The sequence below is a fragment of the Rhinoderma darwinii genome, chromosome 3 (genome assembly GCF_050947455.1).
Source record: "Rhinoderma darwinii isolate aRhiDar2 chromosome 3, aRhiDar2.hap1, whole genome shotgun sequence".
NCBI classification, from domain to species: domain Eukaryota; kingdom Metazoa; phylum Chordata; class Amphibia; order Anura; family Rhinodermatidae; genus Rhinoderma; species Rhinoderma darwinii.
Window position 1 is genome coordinate 273,307,779 of NC_134689.1, and position 19,770 is coordinate 273,327,548.

The 19,770-nt window shown below is 42.1% G+C and overlaps 1 protein-coding gene across 3 annotated transcripts in view; it reads right to left on the reverse strand.

The window, feature by feature from the left end:
- LOC142749634 (G2/mitotic-specific cyclin-B2-like) overlaps positions 1-19,512 on the reverse strand; it is a 53,881-nt gene extending 34,369 nt beyond the window's left edge. The window contains exons 1-9 of one of the 3 annotated variants that reach the window (XM_075857926.1): positions 19,217-19,509; positions 13,081-13,209; positions 12,285-12,371; positions 10,628-10,798; positions 9,893-10,051; positions 9,548-9,784; positions 9,177-9,317; positions 8,948-9,058; positions 7,745-8,013 (exon numbers count right to left, since the gene is read on the reverse strand). In XM_075857926.1, the coding sequence (XP_075714041.1) occupies positions 7,909-8,013; positions 8,948-9,058; positions 9,177-9,317; positions 9,548-9,784; positions 9,893-10,051; positions 10,628-10,798; positions 12,285-12,371; positions 13,081-13,209; positions 19,217-19,237 (1,161 nt within the window). In that variant the 5' untranslated portion in view covers positions 19,238-19,509 and the 3' untranslated portion in view covers positions 7,745-7,908. Of the gene's footprint in view, positions 1-7,744; positions 8,014-8,947; positions 9,059-9,176; positions 9,318-9,547; positions 9,785-9,892; positions 10,052-10,627; positions 10,799-12,284; positions 12,372-13,080; positions 13,210-18,856; positions 19,019-19,216 lie in introns of those variants that run through there. The other 2 variants (XM_075857929.1, XM_075857928.1) reach the window with 2 other exon arrangements.
- Positions 19,513-19,770: the final 258 nt, after the last annotated feature.

Below are 19,770 nucleotides of genomic sequence, written 5' to 3' on the forward strand. Positions count from 1 at the left end.
TCGACACTGCAATGTTGTTAAAATTTAATAGTACCAAATTTTTTCTTACCATGTAACTCTGCACAATATCCTATTTTGAGTAACCCTCGTTTCCCTCAGGGAATAGATGCCCTGATCTTTCGTAACTGGGTCTCCTCTGGCAAATTTAGTCAGTGATTTACAAAAAGATAATCACTGGCTAACTCCACATGCTCTGCTGATCCTGCTGGGTCCTAATCGTCTGGGGCCCTGGAGATCTATACAATTGAGACACTTTTTAACATCTCTCCCTCCACCAGAATCGTACACACAACAAAACTCCATTTGAGACATTGTGTCTAGGATCGGGTCTGATTAGGCACTCACTGTCTGACTTATGGCCTCCTCCAGAACAACTACTACCTCCACCTTTCATGCTTCAATGGGACATAGACCTTAAAATTTTCTTTTACTGCCGATCAGAGACAGAGGTTTTATGTGTCAAAGTCAAAATCTTCTGTTAGCTCTCACTTCTAGGAAGCTAGTTATAAACTACTCTCCAGATGGTATAGAGTCCCGTCACGTTTAAAAACGTTTTCCCCATCTGCGGACCCAAAATGTTGGCGATGCAAAGGCGAAATTGGTACACTCCTTCATATTTTTTGGTCATTATCTTTGAACCCCGCATTGTTCCTCCTCTGTCATGGTGAGACCCCTTATTTCTCTCAAGCGATCATTGTTATGTTTCTTAATTATGGCTGCGAGAATATATTAATGTGGAATAAAACAAAAGCTCCTTCGCTCTGCCTATGGGTTTCCAAAGTTAATGATATTATGCAAATGGTGAACTTAATCTCTTGTTCGAACGATGCATATGACAGATTTCACAGAACATGGAATCCCTGGATAGAATTTCAGAAATTGGACGATTATCGTAGCCTCTTGAGAATCCCCTAACAGAGCTGGTAGGGCTAATAATATCAGAAGGGGTGTTTTTGGTTTTTATTTATTTTTCTTTTTCCCTTTAAAATTATTTTCTTTTTTGTTTTATTTATATATTTTTTTTGTGGGTTTGTTTGATTTCAATTGTTACGGTCAGTTGTAATAATTAAACGATTAAAATAAATAAAATAAATATTTTTTTTTTTAAAAGATCTTATATTGCCAGGAAGCTACAAACCAATATCTCTTCTGAATGGAGATAAAGATATTTGCATCAATTATGGCTGAGAGACTTCGGTGAATAATACATACTCGAATAGCGAGCGATCAAGTTGACTTTATGCCGAATAGACCAACGCGTGATGCAACCAGGAGGATGATTTGATAGAGGTTGCTAGCTGCTTGTGAACCCCCAGTGCACTCATCTCTTTAGATGCTGAAAAAGCTTTTGATAGAGTGCACCAAGGATTTCTTCAAGCAACACTGAGAAAATATGATTTTAGTGTCTTTTTTTCTAAGGGCAGTATTGTCTCTTTATACTCAACCCAATGTAATAGTATCTAATTCAGGATTTACATCAAAAGAATTTGATTACGAACGGAACCAGATAGGGATGCCCCCTTTCCCCCGTGATTTTCAATCTCATACTTGAGCCTCTTGTTCAAATAATAAGACAAAATGTGGAGATCCATGGAATTAACAGTGGAACGTCAGAGTTTAAAGTAGGACTCCATGCTGATGACATTATTGTAACTTGTTCAGACATTGAAGGCTCTTTTAGAGCACTAAAGGAAGCTATAGACATCTTCCCAGGTTTCCTACTATAAATTAAATGAGAACAAATGCCAAGTTTTGGGAATAAATTGCCCAGGTGACCTTACGATCTCTTTGAAAAATAAATATACATGGTCAGATAAGAGATTAATTTACTTGGGAATTTCGATTTCATATTCATTCAAAGCTACTATAATATATAACATAACCAAGTTAAAAAATAAGATTTCAGAGGAATTAAATATAATATAGTCTCATGAATAGTAAGAATTATTATAATTAAGATTAATATATTACCCCTAATACTATATGCATTTAGATGTATTCCGCTGTTCTTTCCTAAATCTTTAACTGCAGAATTAAACTCGCAAGTCCTTTATCTGGGGATATAAACAGGCAAGAATTTTGAATCACATTATGTTTAGTCATATGAATAGAGGAGGTATGGGGGTACCATATATAGGGGCTTATCAAATAGCAGCATTACTGGAGCCTCTAAAATATTACTGGCTTGAATATACTGATGAACCGTGGGTTCAGATTGAATGGATGCAGCTTAAAAAAAAAAAAAAAAAAAAAAAATCTTACTTAAAGAAATGCTATTAAAGTACTGGTTGGATAAAACGAAATAGATTGAGACCGGTTTAGAATCAACTAAGATTGCTTTAAAATGTGGAATAAGTATGCCCTAAGATAGAATTGAAAGCTATTCAAATGAACCATTTAAAGGAAGTCCTATCGGATTTCCATTTCCAGCTCTGGGGACAACATGGAATACAGTCCTTGGGGGAAATATATGAGGGAGGTAAACTTAAGGGTATGTTCACACGAGGGCGTCCGTAACGGCTGAAATTACAGGGATGTTTCAGCCTGAAAACATCCCTGTAATTTCAGCCGTACCGGCATGTGCAGGCCGTAATTAGCCTCGAGGAATAACGGCTCCAATTACGGCCAAAGAAGTGACAGGTCACTTCTTTGACGCGGGCGTCTATTTACGCGCCGTCATTTGACAGCGGTGCGTAAATATACGCCTCGTGTGAACAGACAAACGTCTGCCCATTGCTTTCAATGGGCAGATGTTTGTCAGCGCTATTGAGGCGCTATTTTCAGATGTAATTCGGGGCAAAAACGCCCAAATTACGTCCGTAAATAGGCCGTGTGAACATACCCTAAAGGGAATGTGTCACAAATTAAACATTTTTTTTTTTTTTTTTTAAAGTAAGTTACTCGATTAATGAAAATGTATGATGTTTTAAAAGTAAATGGTTGCAAGTTATTTAAAAAATATGTAGTTTAGTCAGGAGAAAGACATTTTTGTTCCAGGCTATTGTGTATTACAGGGGGTCAAACTAGTGCCCCCAGATAGAGTTTCCAACCTTAATATGTTGATATGTAATTTTGAACCCTGCTACATTATTTCAAGAGTCCAAAAAAGGAGGGAGTAGTGATGAGACTGATCAGGTACAGTTTTGATCAGATACCATTTTGTTTTGAACTAGGTTCTGGGAGGTCTACAAAAATGTATATGAGAGTAACCCAGATTTTGACAGTAACCCAGACTGAGTTTTTCTGTGCAGATGGTTCCAGATCGGTATTGGGTATGATGTGCTGTAGTCACCACTCAATATGAGGTATTGTGTAAAAGATCACTCCCCTTTAGCAAATCTGTACAGGGTGCCGAGGTGACGTCACTCACATTGTTGCTAATTAACATCCCCCTTATGCCTATGTTGGCGTCGTTTTTTGAACACTTTTTTTTCAAGGACGTTACAAGGCTTAGAACTTTAGCAGCAATTCCTCACAATTTCAAGAAAATTTCAAAAGGCTATTTTTTTAGGGACAAGTTCAGTCCTAAAGTGACTTTGAGGGCCTTATTAGAAACCTCATAAATCACCCCATTTTAAAAACCTAACCCCTCAAAGTATTAAAAACAGCTTTTAGAAAGTTTAACCCTTTAGGTGCTTCACAGGAATTACAGCAAAGTGGAGGTGAAATGTACAAATTTCATTTTTTTTTGCAGAGAATCAGTTTTTAGCCATTATTTTCTGTAACACAGAAGGTTTTACCAGAGAACCGTTACTCAATATTTATTGCCCAGGTTCTGCAGTTTAGAAATATCTCACATGTGGCCATAGAGTGGTAATGGACAAACATATGCCTCCGAAGCAAAGGAGCCTCATTTTTATTAGAATATATTTTAGACACCATGGCAGGTTTGAAGAGGTCTTGTGGTGCCAAAACAGTAGAAACCCCCAAAAGTGACCCCATTTAGGAAGCTACACCCCTCAAGGATATTATCTAGGGGTATAGTGAGTATTTTGACCCCACAGGTTTCTTGCAGAAGTTATTAGAATTAGGCTGTGAAAATCGAAAAGGTAGGTTTAGCTAAAAAAAAATAATAATTTCCTCGAGAACTAAAGCAGAAAAAGCACCACACCGGTTGTAGGTCAGTTTATCCTGAGTAAACAAATATCCCATATGTGGTAATAAACTGCGGTTTGGACCCACGGTAGGCGCTCAGAAGAGGAGCACCATTTGGCTTTGAGCTCAAATTTAGCTGGAATGGTTGTCAGGTGCCATGTCACATTTACAAAGGCCTTGATGGGACAAAACAGTGGAAACCACTCAAGTGACCATATTTGGGAAACTACACCCCTGAAGGAATTTAGCGAGGGGTATAGTGAGCATTTTGACCCCACAGTTTTTTTGCTGAATTTAGTGGAATTATGCTGTGAAATTAAATTACTTTTCTTCTGATAAAACGTGGAAATTTACAATTTTTACAAGAAAGGAGATAAAGCACTCCAATATTTGAAAAGCAATTTCTCCCATGATTACAGCAATACCCCATAAGGGGTCATAAACGGCTGTTTGGACAAACGACAGGTCAGAAAGGCAGGAGCGCTATTTGGCATGGATTTTGCTTGCTTTTTGGGCGCCATGTTACATTTGCAAAACCCTAAAAAAGGCACCAAAGTCCAGTGGTAGCCCCCAAGAAGTGACCCCATTTTAGAAACTACACCCCTCAAGGCATTTATCTGGACATATGACAGGGCTCAGAAATCAAGAGCACCATGCACATTTGAGGTCTATTTCAGTGATTTTCACACAATTGCAGGGCTCTGAGGTCAAATAGTAAAACAAACCCAAGTAGTGACCCCTATTTTGGAAACTACAACCCTTAAGAAATTTTAAGGGGTATAGAGAATTTTGACCCCACAGGTTTTTCTTCATGAAAAATTAATGCACAGCGGATGGTGCAAAGTGAAAATTGCAATTTTCCTCTGATATGCCATTTTAGCGCACAATATGTTGTGCCACTGCAGACAATCTCAAAATTTTAAGCGGGTTCTCCTGGGTATGGCGATGCTATATATTTGGATGTAAACTGCTGTTTGGGCACACTAGGGTTCATGAGAGGGAGCACCATTTAGCGATTGGTGTGCAGTGTTTGGCAGTTACTCTGTTTGGGGTATTGCTGATATTTCATTTTGTAATGTGGGGGCATACGTAATCTGTGCGGAGAACATCAGGGTATAATGCGGTAAACAATCTGCAGATGTGTGGCGGGTGTCACACTGATTAATGGCACCCAATCTTATCCGCTTTTGGAACACTGCACATTTTGCATCGCCATATTCTGAGAGCCAGAACTTTATTTTTCTCCCCACCGGAGCTGTGTGAGGGCTTATTTGTTGCAGGACAATTTGTAGCTTTCATTGCTGCCATTTTGGGGTACATTTGATTGTTTGATCAGGTTTTATTCGATTTTTTGGTAAGCAAGGTGACCAAAAACCAGCAATTCTGGTGTTTTGTATTTGTTTTTTGTTTTTTTTTAACAGCGTTCACCCTGGGCTACAAATGACAATTTCTTTATTCTGTGGGTCGATGAGATTACGGCGATACCAAACGTATAGGTTTGTTTTTTTACCTTTTGCATCGTTTATGCAATAAAATCACATTTTATTTATTTGTGTGGCCATATTCTTAGAGCCATAACTTTATTTTTCAATCAAAAAAGCTGTGGGAGGGCTTGTTTTCTACGGGACTAGTTGTAGTTTATTGGTACATGCGACTTTTTGATCACATTTTATACCAGGTTTGGGGAGGGGTGGTTAATAAAAAAAATTCTGGCATGCTTTTTTACCTCTTTTTTGCAGTGTTCACCGTGTGGGGAAAACATTAGTTTTCTAGTTGGCCGTTAGACACAGCAATACCAAATATGTGTACCTTGAACGTGTTTTTTTCCTATAATAAAAGGCTTATAGGGAAAAGGCAGCTATTAAACTTGAAACTTTTATTTTTACACTTATGCAACTTTTGTTTTTTTCTTCATCCCCCTAGGGTACGAGGTCCTGCACCACTGATCTTTACTCTAATGCATTGCACTACCCATGTAGTGCAATACATTAGAGCTGTCATTCACTGACAGCAAGCCTATTCGGTCCCATGTGGGCGAGTCCTAATAGGTTATCATACGTGGCAGACCAGGAAGCAATTAGGCCTCCAATTGCCATATCAACGATCAGCATTGTGCAGATAACATCTTGTCGATGCCCATCACTACAAACTACTAAGATGCTGCGATCGACTGATCACAACATCTAAGGTGTTATGTCAGGGATCAGAGCTAGCGCTGTTCCCTGCTGTAACATACAGCTGACAGCGGCGGCTGATGTTGCAGGCTCAGCTTCTGAGCCATCTTTATTTAGCAACTGGAAGCCTTTTAGGCCCTGCCTCTGGGTGGGACAAGCAGGCTTCTGTATTTGGAGGCCAATGTTAGGCCTCCAGTCTGCCAGAACAGCCATCAGAACCCCACGATTTGCATTTCAGGTTTCTGATCTGCTAGGAAACACCCTAGATGCAGTGCTCGCTTTTGAGCACTGCGTCTGAGTTAATCGGCCGGATAGGTGACTAGCTCTGGTCCTGCAGCAGGGTGTCAGCTGTAATATACACCGGCTGGCATTTGTGCGGGCTCGCAAGCCACACTGTACCCATACGTTGTGTTGCGTTAAGTCCTTAACGACTGCCCCATACGTTAGATGTCGTTAAGGGGTTAAACACATCCTGCACCAATCGACCTGTATGTGCCCCTGAACAAGTATTGCCAAACTGCGGTCCCATAATAAATATGCCCAAAAATAAACGCCATTCTGTGTCCCTTGAATATATTAAAAAGAGGTTTCCACAGCATAAATCCTGCGGCAATCCCATTAAGTGTGGACAAGCCCTTACACTTGCAGATTTCTTGTCCTTGCAGAACCTCTCTCCTAGTGCCTCTTTATGTGGAATCTGATAGGATGCTATGGGTAAGTACTCCACTTTTCAATTTGCACCAGTTTTAAAATACATCGCCCCCTAATGACTCAATGTATGATTCAAGCTAACTCCAGGGAGTAGATTGATGTTAGTCTAAAAAACGGATTCCTCATCAGAATTTGAGCCCATGGTAGTCTACAACAGAGTTGCTGTGGGCTCAGTGTAGCAACAGACGTTCTAGATGAGTAGTGAATTGCAGACCACTTATAGCTTCTAACAGTCAACCCCTTTGCATCCCAGCCATATCCTGTAAGAGCATGAAAAGGTTGAAGGGATTTTCCAGAATAACTAAACCTCTTTCCACAGGTTGAATGGGGCTGAACTGCAATACCAAACTTAGCCCATGGATGTGTCATGTTGTCCTACCACATGCCATTTAACCCAGTTTAAAAACATGGGGGGGGGGGGGGAGAAGAGGAGTTCACATGACTGACACATGGTCAGCCTGTGGATGCATTACACAGGACTAGTCTGTGGGCTGGGCTACACCACTACTGTGGAGACGGGGGGGGGGGGGGGGGGCTACTGCACCGTTAAGAAATGTGAATAGTGTGTTACATTCAAGTTAGAAAACAGATTTAATGCTCTACAAATAAAAAAAAAATATGTTTAACTGAACCGCTTTAATAGCAGATATTCAGGTGTGATGAGTACATTAAAAGTTGAAAACGCAGGTTCTTTAACATGTAAAAATATACAGTACTAGAATAGATCTGTGCTAAATGCTTGTAGATAAAAAGGCAAGATAAAATTTCTTAAAAAAAACTGAGTTTTATTTAATATAGATGTCACAGCAGTTCCTTAAAGATCACAGAACATAAAAAGTCATAAAACAGTATATTTACAGAATCAGCAGCATTAACGCCTGAAATGGCAGTGTTCTAAAAGTGCAAAACTGTGGTAGTCCAGGTCAGTTTAACTAGGAAGACCTGCAGCCAGGTCCAAAATAACTGGAGACATCAGTTGAGGAATGGTGCTGATCTTCATTAGCTTGCTGCTGGCATACTTGTTTCTCACAGCCTGAAGACAGATACACATTTAAAGGGAATGTGTTGCCAGCAAAACATGTTTTTTTTTTTTTTTAATTAAACATTTAGTGTGTAGGTGATTGAACATTGTTCACATTTTTTTCACGAGTCAGGAAATATTATAAAATTAGATTCTAATTTATAATATTTCCCATTGCTGGTCACTAGATGGAGCTATTCCCAAAATTGCAGCATTGCATGTGGTAAAGACACCACATTGCTTTTTGCTGCAAAATTGGGAAAAAAAGCACTCGCTTTAGTGAGCTCTGAGAATCCCCCCCCCTCCTTTATCCTGGCTAGTGTTGGGATAAAACGAGGGGATTGAACGGTCTAACCTCCTACACTGTGTGTCGCCATTTTTTGAGCTAACACAGTGTAGAAGGTTTACATACAGTAGTAAACACACACAAACATACATAGAAATCTCTTACCTGCTCCTGCCGCTGCGGCTCCCTCCGGCCCGTCCGCTCCGTCTGCTGCAGCTGGTCCAAGTGCACAAGTCCGGAAGCCGTGACCGGAAGTAGTAATCTTACTGTCCGGCCGCGACTTCCGGTCCAAAGGAAAATGGCGCCGGACGGCGCGCATTTCAAATTGGACTGTTTGGGAGCAGCGCATGCGCAGTTCCCACACAGACAGCGTACACAGAAGTGGATGGGACGGGCCCCGTTCGCAGTCCCTATGGGACTGTGGCTGCCGTATTCCATGTCTGTATGTGTCGTTAATCGACACACAGAAATAGAAAAAAAAAATGGCAGCCCCCATAGGGAAGAAAGTGAAAAAAATAGAAAAAAGTAACACAAATAAATAAAAACTTTTAATAAAACAAACATTAAACTGACATGATTTTTTGGGTGGTGACACTGTTCCTTTAAAGGAACTGATTTTATCCAGCAGATATCTAACTTACAAGACCACTATAAACCTACCACATGCTTTGTCAGGTTCTTGTGGACTTTGGTAACGTTTTTAGCCATGTGCTTCATGATATAAGACAAGTCTTCCTCAGCGTATCCAGTGTAGTAATGCTGTGTAGCTCCCTGGAGAAGTTTGACAGAACCACATGTCAGCGACTTGTTCACTATGCAGTGGCTTTAGTCTGCAGATTAGAAGTTTGCACTGTACCCAATAAGCAGCTTAAATCTATCTGTAACTTACCCAGCTTCCCTGACCAAGAACCTTCTGTGCCAGACAAAGTGCAGCTGATGCTATTTCAGAAGGTCTGAAGTGGACCATATCATAGTCAATAAGGGTAAGTTCCATCAAATACTTTGCAAGTGTGTGCTGTTCTGCATCAGCCTGTAAAAACCATTAGAAAAGGAGATTTTTGGCAACAGAACCCCTATCACATTTCCAAGAGTCAAAAAAAATATAAAATAGTTTTAGATTAGTTGTCAGATATAACTCATTACAGCATTACAAGAAATAAAAACCCTTCTGAATAAAGGGAATACAGGGGAACTTCACCTGAAATTTTTTTAATGCCAAGTTACCCACCATTCCATACAATTAGAGCCCTGAAAACTTACACTGCAGGACTTTGATGCACGTCTTAGAAAGTGGAGGGGTAGTGGTCGTCCCAATTCAAAGTTCAGCTGACGCAGAATCAAGACTTCCATTTCTCTAATCTGATATGCAGTGTAAGCATTGTCTGTGATGTAAACAAAGTCTGACACCTCCGGTGTGTACATTTCTTCATATTTGGAAGCAAGAAGAAGTGCGGTTACACCAACCAACTGAAGTTTTCCACGAGACATAGGATGAACCTATGCATAGGGATCGATTAGTAAAGTGGATTAAAAAAACAAAAACACATACATATATATACATTACACACATACATACACACATACACAAAAAAAAAAAAAAATTACCTGAAGAAACCGATCCATGACAGCAATGCCCATGTACAGAGTTTCCTGAAGCAGTTGGAACCTGGAATGAACCTGTACTAGCCAGTCAACCAAGATAGCCCTCATGCGTTCATTTATCTCCTTTCCTTCCAAGTATCTTGATCTTATTGGCTGCCGGAGCTAGATACAGGAAGACAGAACATTGTGTAAAACCAATTAGTTGGTAACAGGGATAGGATGTCCCTTTTTAGATAGATGTGGAGTCCAAAAGAGGCTATTGGGTTCCTAGGAGGTATGTGCAAATTTTCAGGGGGCTTACCACCACCATGTGGAAGATTTATTTTTTTACTAAAATTAGTTTCCATCTATAGCACAAGGTCCTGATGGATGTGTAGGCTTGCCAAACGTGTGACTTGGAGATTGTCCAGTTTCACAATATTAAGTTACTTGTATAATTAAAAGTTCTACAACTTTATATTTTTTTGTATTAATTTCTCAGTTCAGGGTCTCTGCTTGTTATTCAGGAACATTCATGGTTTACTTCGTGGATAAAATGGTCCATGGTTGTGAGGGACACGAACAAGTCATGCACCCATTTCTCTGCTGGAAGTAGACAATGTAGGTTCCTACTGAACAGATCTTGAAAATGTAGAAATGTTTTGTGTAATTACAAGTTAATACAAAGTATACTGGAAAATTGTATAAGAACTTAAGCAACAAACAACTTAAAGGGGTCAAGTGACCGCTAACACATACCTCCAGCTGTTTCAGATAGTTGTAGATATCCGTTACATATTCGCTACACAGCTGTGGGTTTCCACCATCTTCAGCATCAATATCTATTACGTTGTTAAGAGCATCAGAGAAGGCTTGACATAATTCCTCTTCCTCCTTCATTGAGACATCCATAGGAACTGTAGAGGGGTCCTTAAAGGGGGAAAAAAAATAAAATCAAAGCGTTAGAAACTACCAAACTTGTAGACCAGGTTCCCACGGGTTAGATACACTGCGTTAAAAAAATAAAAGTGGTGTCAGACCTGGAACCCGCAGAACATTCCATATGAAAAAAGTCACGACATTGGTGTTTTTTTGGTTTTTTTTAGACAGATTATCCCGTGGAAGAAAGCCGCTCATGCTTACCCCCTCGTTCTTCTGTGCGTAGTCTGGGCTACTATGATGTTGCAGGCCATGTGATGCTGCAGCAGTCACAATGTCTGAAAAGTCATCTGAGGAGGCTTGACAGCAGGGAGGGCATTCTGGGCAAGTATAATTTTTTGTTTGGTTTTCCATAGTGGCGATCTTTGCAGCGTAATAGCTGCAAATACGTTGCAACACTGCTTTCTGTTGCAGGATTTGCATCCCATTGAATGCAATGGGGAAAACCCACAACTGCATAAATGGACATGCTGTAGGATTAAATACTGCATGTCAATATAACGTTTACACTGCATTTAAGCAGTGTGGGCATGAGATTTTCTAAATCTCATCCACTTTTCTGCTACTGTAGATGAAAGTAGAAAGTGAGGTAGACCCCCAATTCAGTGGAAAAAAAAATAATCTGCTTTATTCCACATGAAATATTTCAGCTCAGTGCAAGCCTTCCTCAAGCATGTTGTATGGCCATGGAACTGTGACCCCGGAGGCGTGCACCCACCCCACCAGTCTGGTGTTGCTGGTTCTACTGTAAATGCTGTGGATTTTCCACGCATGAATTCTGTAGCATGGGAACCTGGTGGGAGAGTAGCTCTAATCAACCATACAGACATGCTGTGATTCTCTATTGGAGTGTATAAAAAAAAAAAAAAAAAAAAAAAAAAAAGCGCTATTGGTAAACATTGAGGACCAAGTTTGGGCCTCCACAAGTAGCTCATAATGCCATATCACTAACAGTATGTGTGAAATTGGCAACCTATGATGTAGTATTTGCCCGCTGTGGTATTCTACTGCTAAAGCTGGATTCACACTCTGCAGTGCACTTGGCATATTCAAAGGAAAACTGCTTGTGGATACATTTGATGTATACTATGTTCCAAACGCCATAATTTGCCTGTGTCAGGCTGGAACACCTTCTCAACTGTATGGAATAGAAGTGTGCTGTGCCATTTCATACAGTCCCTACAAAAAAAACACTACATGGTATATTTCATTTTTTGTTGTTTTTTTAAAATGGGAAGCTATGGGCGACAGATGCCACTGTATGCATATACAGAAGCAGACTATGGGAAATTCTCCTGACAAACTGCAAAAGCAGAGTAAGTAGACCACAAGGATGGACAGCAACAAGAAAGCTGTGTGTGAATTATGTCGTATAGCTTTACACATTATGATCTGCTTTGTGCTGTAATTAGCCTAGAAGGAAAGAAGCAAAACCACATTGAGTTAAGGACTTTGCCTACCATGATTGGAAACTTACTTTTGCTGGAGCTTCAATCACTGTCACAGCCTTTGGTTTCATGCTGACATTTGCAACTTTGTTGGGCTTCACTACTGCATTCAAGTGCTGCCAAGGGAGGGAGAAAAAAATAAATAAAAAAAAAAAAAAGTGGTGAAACCACTTCGTATCTACCATTTTATGTTGAAGAAAACGGTTTAATATCTAAACTGCAATGAATGAGCTGTCTAAAGGTGGCGGACACTGCGTATGAGTCCAGTGTATCCACCCTGAACACTGCAGGGCATTCTGGCTGAAAAGCCGCAAGAAATCCTGGTGAAGTTTTGGATGGAATTTCCACTGTGGAAAACTTCAAAAAATAAAGTCCATACTTACATGGTGATGCGTCCCTTTGACATCCTACAGTCTTAGCCTCCTGGGATGCTGTTTCATCCCATGTGACTGCTGCAGCCCATGATGTGATACAGTGGTCACACAGGATGAAATGTCATCCCAATAGGTCAGCATAGACAAAGAAGCACAGAATACAGGGTAAGTATAAGTTGTTTTTTTTTATCTGCCACAATTTGTTCAAATCTCATCCACGCTGCTACTGTATTATGCCACAGATTTTCTGCAACTAGATAGGTTGTGGAAAACCTGCAGTATTTACACTACAAGTGAGCTTACCCTAAAATGTCCAAGATGTGGGTCCCTTCACTGGGAAACACCTACCTCCAGAAAGAGGTTCACCAGACCAGTCTCACCACCCTTTCAGGTCACATTTTATAAGTGCCCAAGATGGGAATAACTGCAAGTAAAGCTGCACAATACATACCTTTACTGCAGGCTGCTTTCCACGCACTGTCACCTTATTTCCAATTTCTCCCAGAGCAGCTCTCCTAACATTCATCTGAGCTTTAGTTCTGATCACTCCTGCGAGAGCATTGTCAGCTTCATGGGGAATCTGAAAATATTAGTACAGGCATTGTAGTATAGATTCTAGATTTCAGTGCAATATTATTCTGCATACATTAAAAAAAGGAAAAATAGTGCAGTTACGTATACAGTTAAAGCATTACTGCTGTGAGACGCATGCGTATCCAAGAGGGCATATGAAGAGGTTATTGCGATGCTACATCATTAAAGCGTACATGCCATCTCAGGTCACTTCAGAATAAATTGTAGTGCGTTTGAGGAACACAACTTCTAGCCATTAGATGACATTTTTCCTCTGAAGCAGAGCTCAGGGACAACTAGAGAACCGAGGGGGAGGAGACTAGCTGCTATGATGTCTCCCATACAGAGAAAGCGGTCTTTGTAGCACAGTATGGAGATTACACAGCAGTAATGAGCAGTGTAGAAGCAGAACTAGCACTGGGGTGAGATGGAATACTTAGGCCCCCTGCACACAGCCATAATCATGGTCGGTGATTACAGGCACGGCTGGCCACAGACAGTCATTTGCAGGCCACGTTCCAATTATAAATTATGGGGCACAACCCATAAAATCCAAGAATATTTACAGATGCCTTCTACAGCCCAGACACCTTCCCGTAAGTATACATTAAAGAGAACCTCACCTCCCCATACATGTGCAGCATGTAATGGGCAGGGATGCACAAACCCTGGGGCACTTTAAAAAAAAATTCTAGCCTCCATTATTTAGATATCGGTGCTGTTATATTTGGCACCCGATCTCTAAATAACCCCCTGAAATGTCAATGGGGCGTGTAATGGCAAGGGGGTGTGTTACTATGGCTGTGACACTGTCCAATCAGAAACGGTGTAGAAAATCCACAGCATTTTCACAAGAAAAGTTGAAATGATGCAGATTAAAGATCCACAGCAGACATTTCTGTACTTTAGTGGATTTTTTTATGCAGTGCGTGGAGGAGATTTATTCAAATGTCATCCACTCTAGGTCTAGTAAGGCCTCATGCACACGAACGTATTTTTTACTGTCTGTAAATATGGGTCCTTGGTCAGATGTATTTGACCCGTATTGCACCAGTATTTACAGACCAGTGCCCGTAAATATGGGTCCGCTGTCACGAGTATTCCACCTGTATTTACAGGCACGTTGACGCTGCAAAATTGCACTGCACTTATCGGCAGCCCTTCTCTTTATCCTGCACTGAGAGAGAAGGGACAGCCCTTTCCGCAGTAAGAGTAAGAAATTCATACTTACCCGGCCGTTGTCTTGGTGACGCGTCCCTCTCTTGACATCCAGTCCGACCTCCCTGGATGATGCGGCAGTCCATGTAACCGCTGCAGCCTGTGATTGGCTGCAGCGGTCACATGGGCTGAAACATCCCAGAAGGCCAGACAGGAGGAAGCAGGGAGTTCTGGGTAAGTATGAACGTCTTTTTTTACAGGTTGATTTATATTGTGATCGGAAGTTACTGTCCAGGGTGCTGAAAGAGTTACTGCCGATCATTTAACTCTTTCAGCACCCTGGACAGTGACTATCCACTGACGTCGCCTAGCAACGCTCCCGTAATTACAGGTGCACACACACGCGTAGTCACCCGTAATTACGGGAGCCCCATAGACTTCTATGGGCCTAAAATAGGACATGTTCTATATTTTTCAACGGCCCGGGCACCTTCACGTAAGCATACGGGGAGGTACCTGTGACCAATAGAAGTCTATGGGGCCGTAATTATGGGCGTTTTTACGTTCGTGTGCATGGGGCCTTAGGTACAGGTATTCTTATAGTAACAGCACATCTTAACCATCTGCACATACCAATGCATAGATTTAGTACCTAACAGCCCATGTACATATGATAAACAAGATAGATAATTACATTTTATTCCTCACTTGCAGATGACAAATAGACTAATTGTGCACCGCCTGGACATTTAGAAAATAAATGGTACTTATATTTTAACTTAATTGGACATAAGTAACTTTCTAATATAATGTCTATTTACCTCAGACTTCATTACTTGGTTCTGATTTGCGGTCACGTGACCGCACCCAGGGTAAATTGTGCTTCCTGTGACGTTAGTGCCTGCTCAGTCAGAATTTCCGGCTGAAGAAAGGCACGTCATCAACTACATTTAAATGCAGAGGGCCAGGCAGATGATTCATGAGCTCTTTAGAGCTCCAACTCCTCTGGTTCCACCACTGTAAACAGTTGATGACACGCCGTGCCTCTGCTCAGCCGGAAGTGCAGGCTGAGCAAAGACAGAACGTCATCATAGTACACGCTCCCTCCTGTCTCATGGTCCACCCCTACTCCTGCAGGTCCCGCACTGCCTGTAAAGTTAGTTGATTCGCCGCGCCTCTGTTCAGCCGGAAGTGCTGGCTGATTGAAGACACGGAGCGTCATCAACTACCTTTACAGGCAGTGCGGGAGCGCCAAGAATGGAGGGGTGGACGACAAGACTGTCAGAACGGAACCATCGTCGTTTTGACTGAATCCTTGCACAACTGAGACAAATGGAAACCATTTGCACCGGATTAGTCACCATTGAAATCAATTGTGATGCAAATGGAAATGTATGGTTTTCAGTCAGGGTTCCGTTCTGACAGGAAGCTCCGACGGAACGTCAGACGTGAAAGAAGCCAAACAATGTTTGCTGCTCCATAGTGGCATTTAGCTCTGTGACAAAGCTGTTTCTAGACAGCTGACATCAGAGCTCTACCCAGATACAAATCAGCATAGTCCCTTGGCATGTGATCATTAGCACATCTGTCACAATGATCACAACACTTTCCCTCTTGGCTCTGGGTGTAAGAAATGCGCTCATATTTGGTATCGTTGAAGTCAGCAGAAGTTGCCAAGTGCGTATTTTGGCATGTTTACCCTGTGGCATGCACCAGATGTCCAAAGACTTCACCTAAAGTTAATTTCTATTTAAAAAATAAATACAATTTTAAGAGTAGTGTTGCTTCTTTACACAATATGGAAGCCCAATGTGTACTGAAAAAAAACCATGACTAAGTACATGTCGGTTGGAAAAGTAATAGAATTAGCTTACAAGTTGGGACGTTTAAAAAAAGAATAAATAAAAAAATAAAGTGCCTGTTCAGGATGGGGGGGGGGGGGGGGGGTTAAAGCCTCTACTTAGGAAGTGGTTAAGAAACAGAAGTCACTTGGCCATCAACACCTAAAAACCATACGCAATCAAAACCATGGGGTGGTGAGCTACACAGATAAGAGGCACCCAGGTGGCTTCCATGTGCTGTCCAGCTTTGACTGATCCGTTGCCCTAGCAATGGCAGGGCGTGCCAAAGTTCAGATTGGCACATGTGCCAAGTTGAAATAAAGTTTAATAACTTCCATTTTCTTAACGGAAGCGAAACAGAAGCACAACGTCCGTTTAAAACGGAACGGACACTGAGTACACGGAAACCAAAACGGACACAGATCCGAACAGTGATGGAAGTGTGCTTGAGGCCACAATGGAATTGATACGCAAATCACGCACAGCACACGGATGTGCATCTGTGTGCAGTTTCACACACCAATTGCCTTCAATGGGCACATGAAAGCGCATCAACATAGGACTCTCGCTGCGTGAAAACTCCCACACATGTGAACAGCCCCATTGAAATCAATGGGTCTGCGTGCTGTGCGTGATATTCACACACAGCACACGGACGAGATTCACATTAGCGTGAATGGGCTTTAACCCCTTCCCGACATTTGACGTATCCATACGCCAAAGTCAGGTAGGGGGAAGTATGGAGCGGGCTCACGCAGTGAGCTCACTCCATACGATGCCGGCTGTATGTTACAGCCGACACTTCAGAGTAGGGATGCACGGTGCATCGATACTGTGCATCCCTAAACGGTTCGATACCGCTATTTCCTGTATATCGATACTGAGCTGCACAGCTCAGTATAGCAATACATGAATGTATGGGAGCGCGGCTGCGGCTGTGTAATTCAGCCACAGCCCTGCTCCCGAGTCATGATAAGTGCGCGGGGTCAGGATGATGCGATGCGGCTGGCGCTGCACTAATGAGCGGCGGCACTGAAGACAGAACATGGCGGGCGCTCTACAAAACACCCCCATGTTCTGTCTCCAGTGCCTGAGCCGCCGCTCATTAGTGCAGCGCCGGCCGCACCTCCTCATGATGACCGCGCACGCACTTCCTGTCAGGAGCGGGGCAATGGTTGTATTACACAGCCGCAGCCCCGCTCTATAACGGCGGAGATCAGAGAAACCTCTCATCTCGGCCGTTATTCCCCTGAATGCTGCGATCACAGCTGACTGCAGCATTCAGGAGAAAATGAGAAGGGGGGGGGGGGGGGGGGGGATGCCCCTGGATCGTGTCACAGGTAATTCCTGTGACGCGATCGAGGGCCATACCATATATGGGCAGACAGCCCAGGGTCTATTGACGGAACCCAGGGCTGTCTTACCATATTTCTTGTTGATAGGGCATACTTAGATAGGTCCTAACAACTGCCTGTGTGCTATCTGTCCACAGGCTAATGTACTGGCACATATCTGATATATGTCAGTACATTAAAGTTTAAAAATTAAGTAAAAACAAAGTATTGTTAAATTTAAAACAAAAAAACAAAAAAAAAAAAACACATTCACCTTTTTTACAACAAACATTAAAATAAGTCTCAATACATAAAATATTCACACATTCAGTAATGGCGCGCACAACAATTTTTTTGCATCATTTACAATGTGTACGCTGTAAAAAAAATAAAAAATGAAACACTGCTTTCATTCACTTATTAATGTGAGGCACGAGGTGCGATGAATTTAACCTCCATGTTCCTCACATTAATAGTAATTAACCCCATCATGTACATTGCACATTAACCCATTATGACTGAGAAACATTGGATTAATTACTATTAATGTGAGGCACATTCAAAATTCATCACATGTCGTGCCTCACATCAGAAAACGGAAGAATTTTTTTTTTTTTTAATACTGTTGGCAAAGTATCGAAATCGCAATACTAAGCGAAGTATCGGTATCAAAGTCCAAATTCTGGTATCGCGACATCCCTACTTCAGAGTAACAGCTTGAGCGCGATCCCGCTAGTTGAACTCGTTGAATGCTGAGGTCAATACCGGCCGCAACATTTAAATAGTCAGGAAGAAGGGGGGGGGGTGCGCGATGGTTGCCTGGGGGCTTAATGAACACCCCCAGGTCCGCCATCTTTGTACACCTATAAAGCCTCGCCTCCGGCAGGGCTTAATAGGTGCCTGTCAGAATCACGATATACTGCAATACATTAGTATTTCCCATAAACTACAAAACAGGGGCTTTTCCCATGAACATTTATAACCCAGCTGTCAGTCTTCTAGACAACGGAGCAGTGGCCATGCATGCACATTATTGCTCCATTCACATGGGGCGCACAGCTTTTATTCACCCTCAGGGAAGCTTGTGAGATAACAGGTCTGGACCATGCCTCAATCATTCAGAATAAGCGCCACACATTATGCCAGATTCTAGATACCGTCAGATTACAGTTTATCAAACATAATATGGAGATCAAGGATGGACAAACTTTACACGTTAGAAACCACAGCAGGCAGCTTCTAGGCACTTGCCCCTTGGTTCCAGGAACCCACCCAGCTCGGAGTGAGGGAAAAGAAGCCATTTTCTGCCCAAATAACTTACACTTGTCCAATCTAATATTCGGTTTATGGGGCTCCATATTTACGATAGTGGGAGGTCACCTCAGATGAAGGTTGCAGACTAGGAAGGAGCAGTGAGGAAACGGCTATTCAACGGAGTCCATTACTGCAGACACCATGTGGACGGCTGGCCGGGAATTATTGGATGCAGGCACTTCCTAAAGGGTCTTTCCTAACCGACCACTGTACGAAGGCCCAGGCTTACACAACGCCAGCAGGAAGTGTAAAAATACCGCACAACAACTCGCAAGCCACCGTGGATAGCGTTACCATTTGTGAGGGGGGGGGTAAAAGACCGTGATAGAGCGATAAATGCCGACATTGGACCACAAGCATTACTTACAGCAGCGCGGCGGGTCGCCATGTCGATGCAGGACCGCTAAAGATAAAATCAATAAAACTGCAGCTGCTTCCGCTCTCCTCTTCCACAAGACACTGCGGCTACTGCTTCCCACAGCGCTGAAGGAATTTTAAATATTGCTCCACGTCTTCTAATTGGTCAGGACTGGTGGGAATGCTAACTTCTTATTGGCTTAACGGCCCTGTTCAACGGAACGAGCTGCCTTGGCAACCAATGGAACCTTCACTTCAATTAACGCGCGTCCCCTTCAAGCACCCGTATAATTGGTTAGCTCATTCCATTCAGCTGGTACTCTAGAGCTGAGCGCTCATCTGTAATATAACTCTTTAGCAGATACCGGCAAACTCCAAATATCGCGGGAAAACGTCAGCAAAGGAGGAGAGGGATTTCTTGCTCATGTCCCGTACTGGTTAGTAAGGAACTACAAATCCCGACATGCTTTGTTTTCTTTTGTGTGTAATAAGGTTTGTGCCTTGAATGTATGGGTTCCTACAGTAGCCCGGTTCAGGACAGAAGCGACTAGAATGTATGGGCTC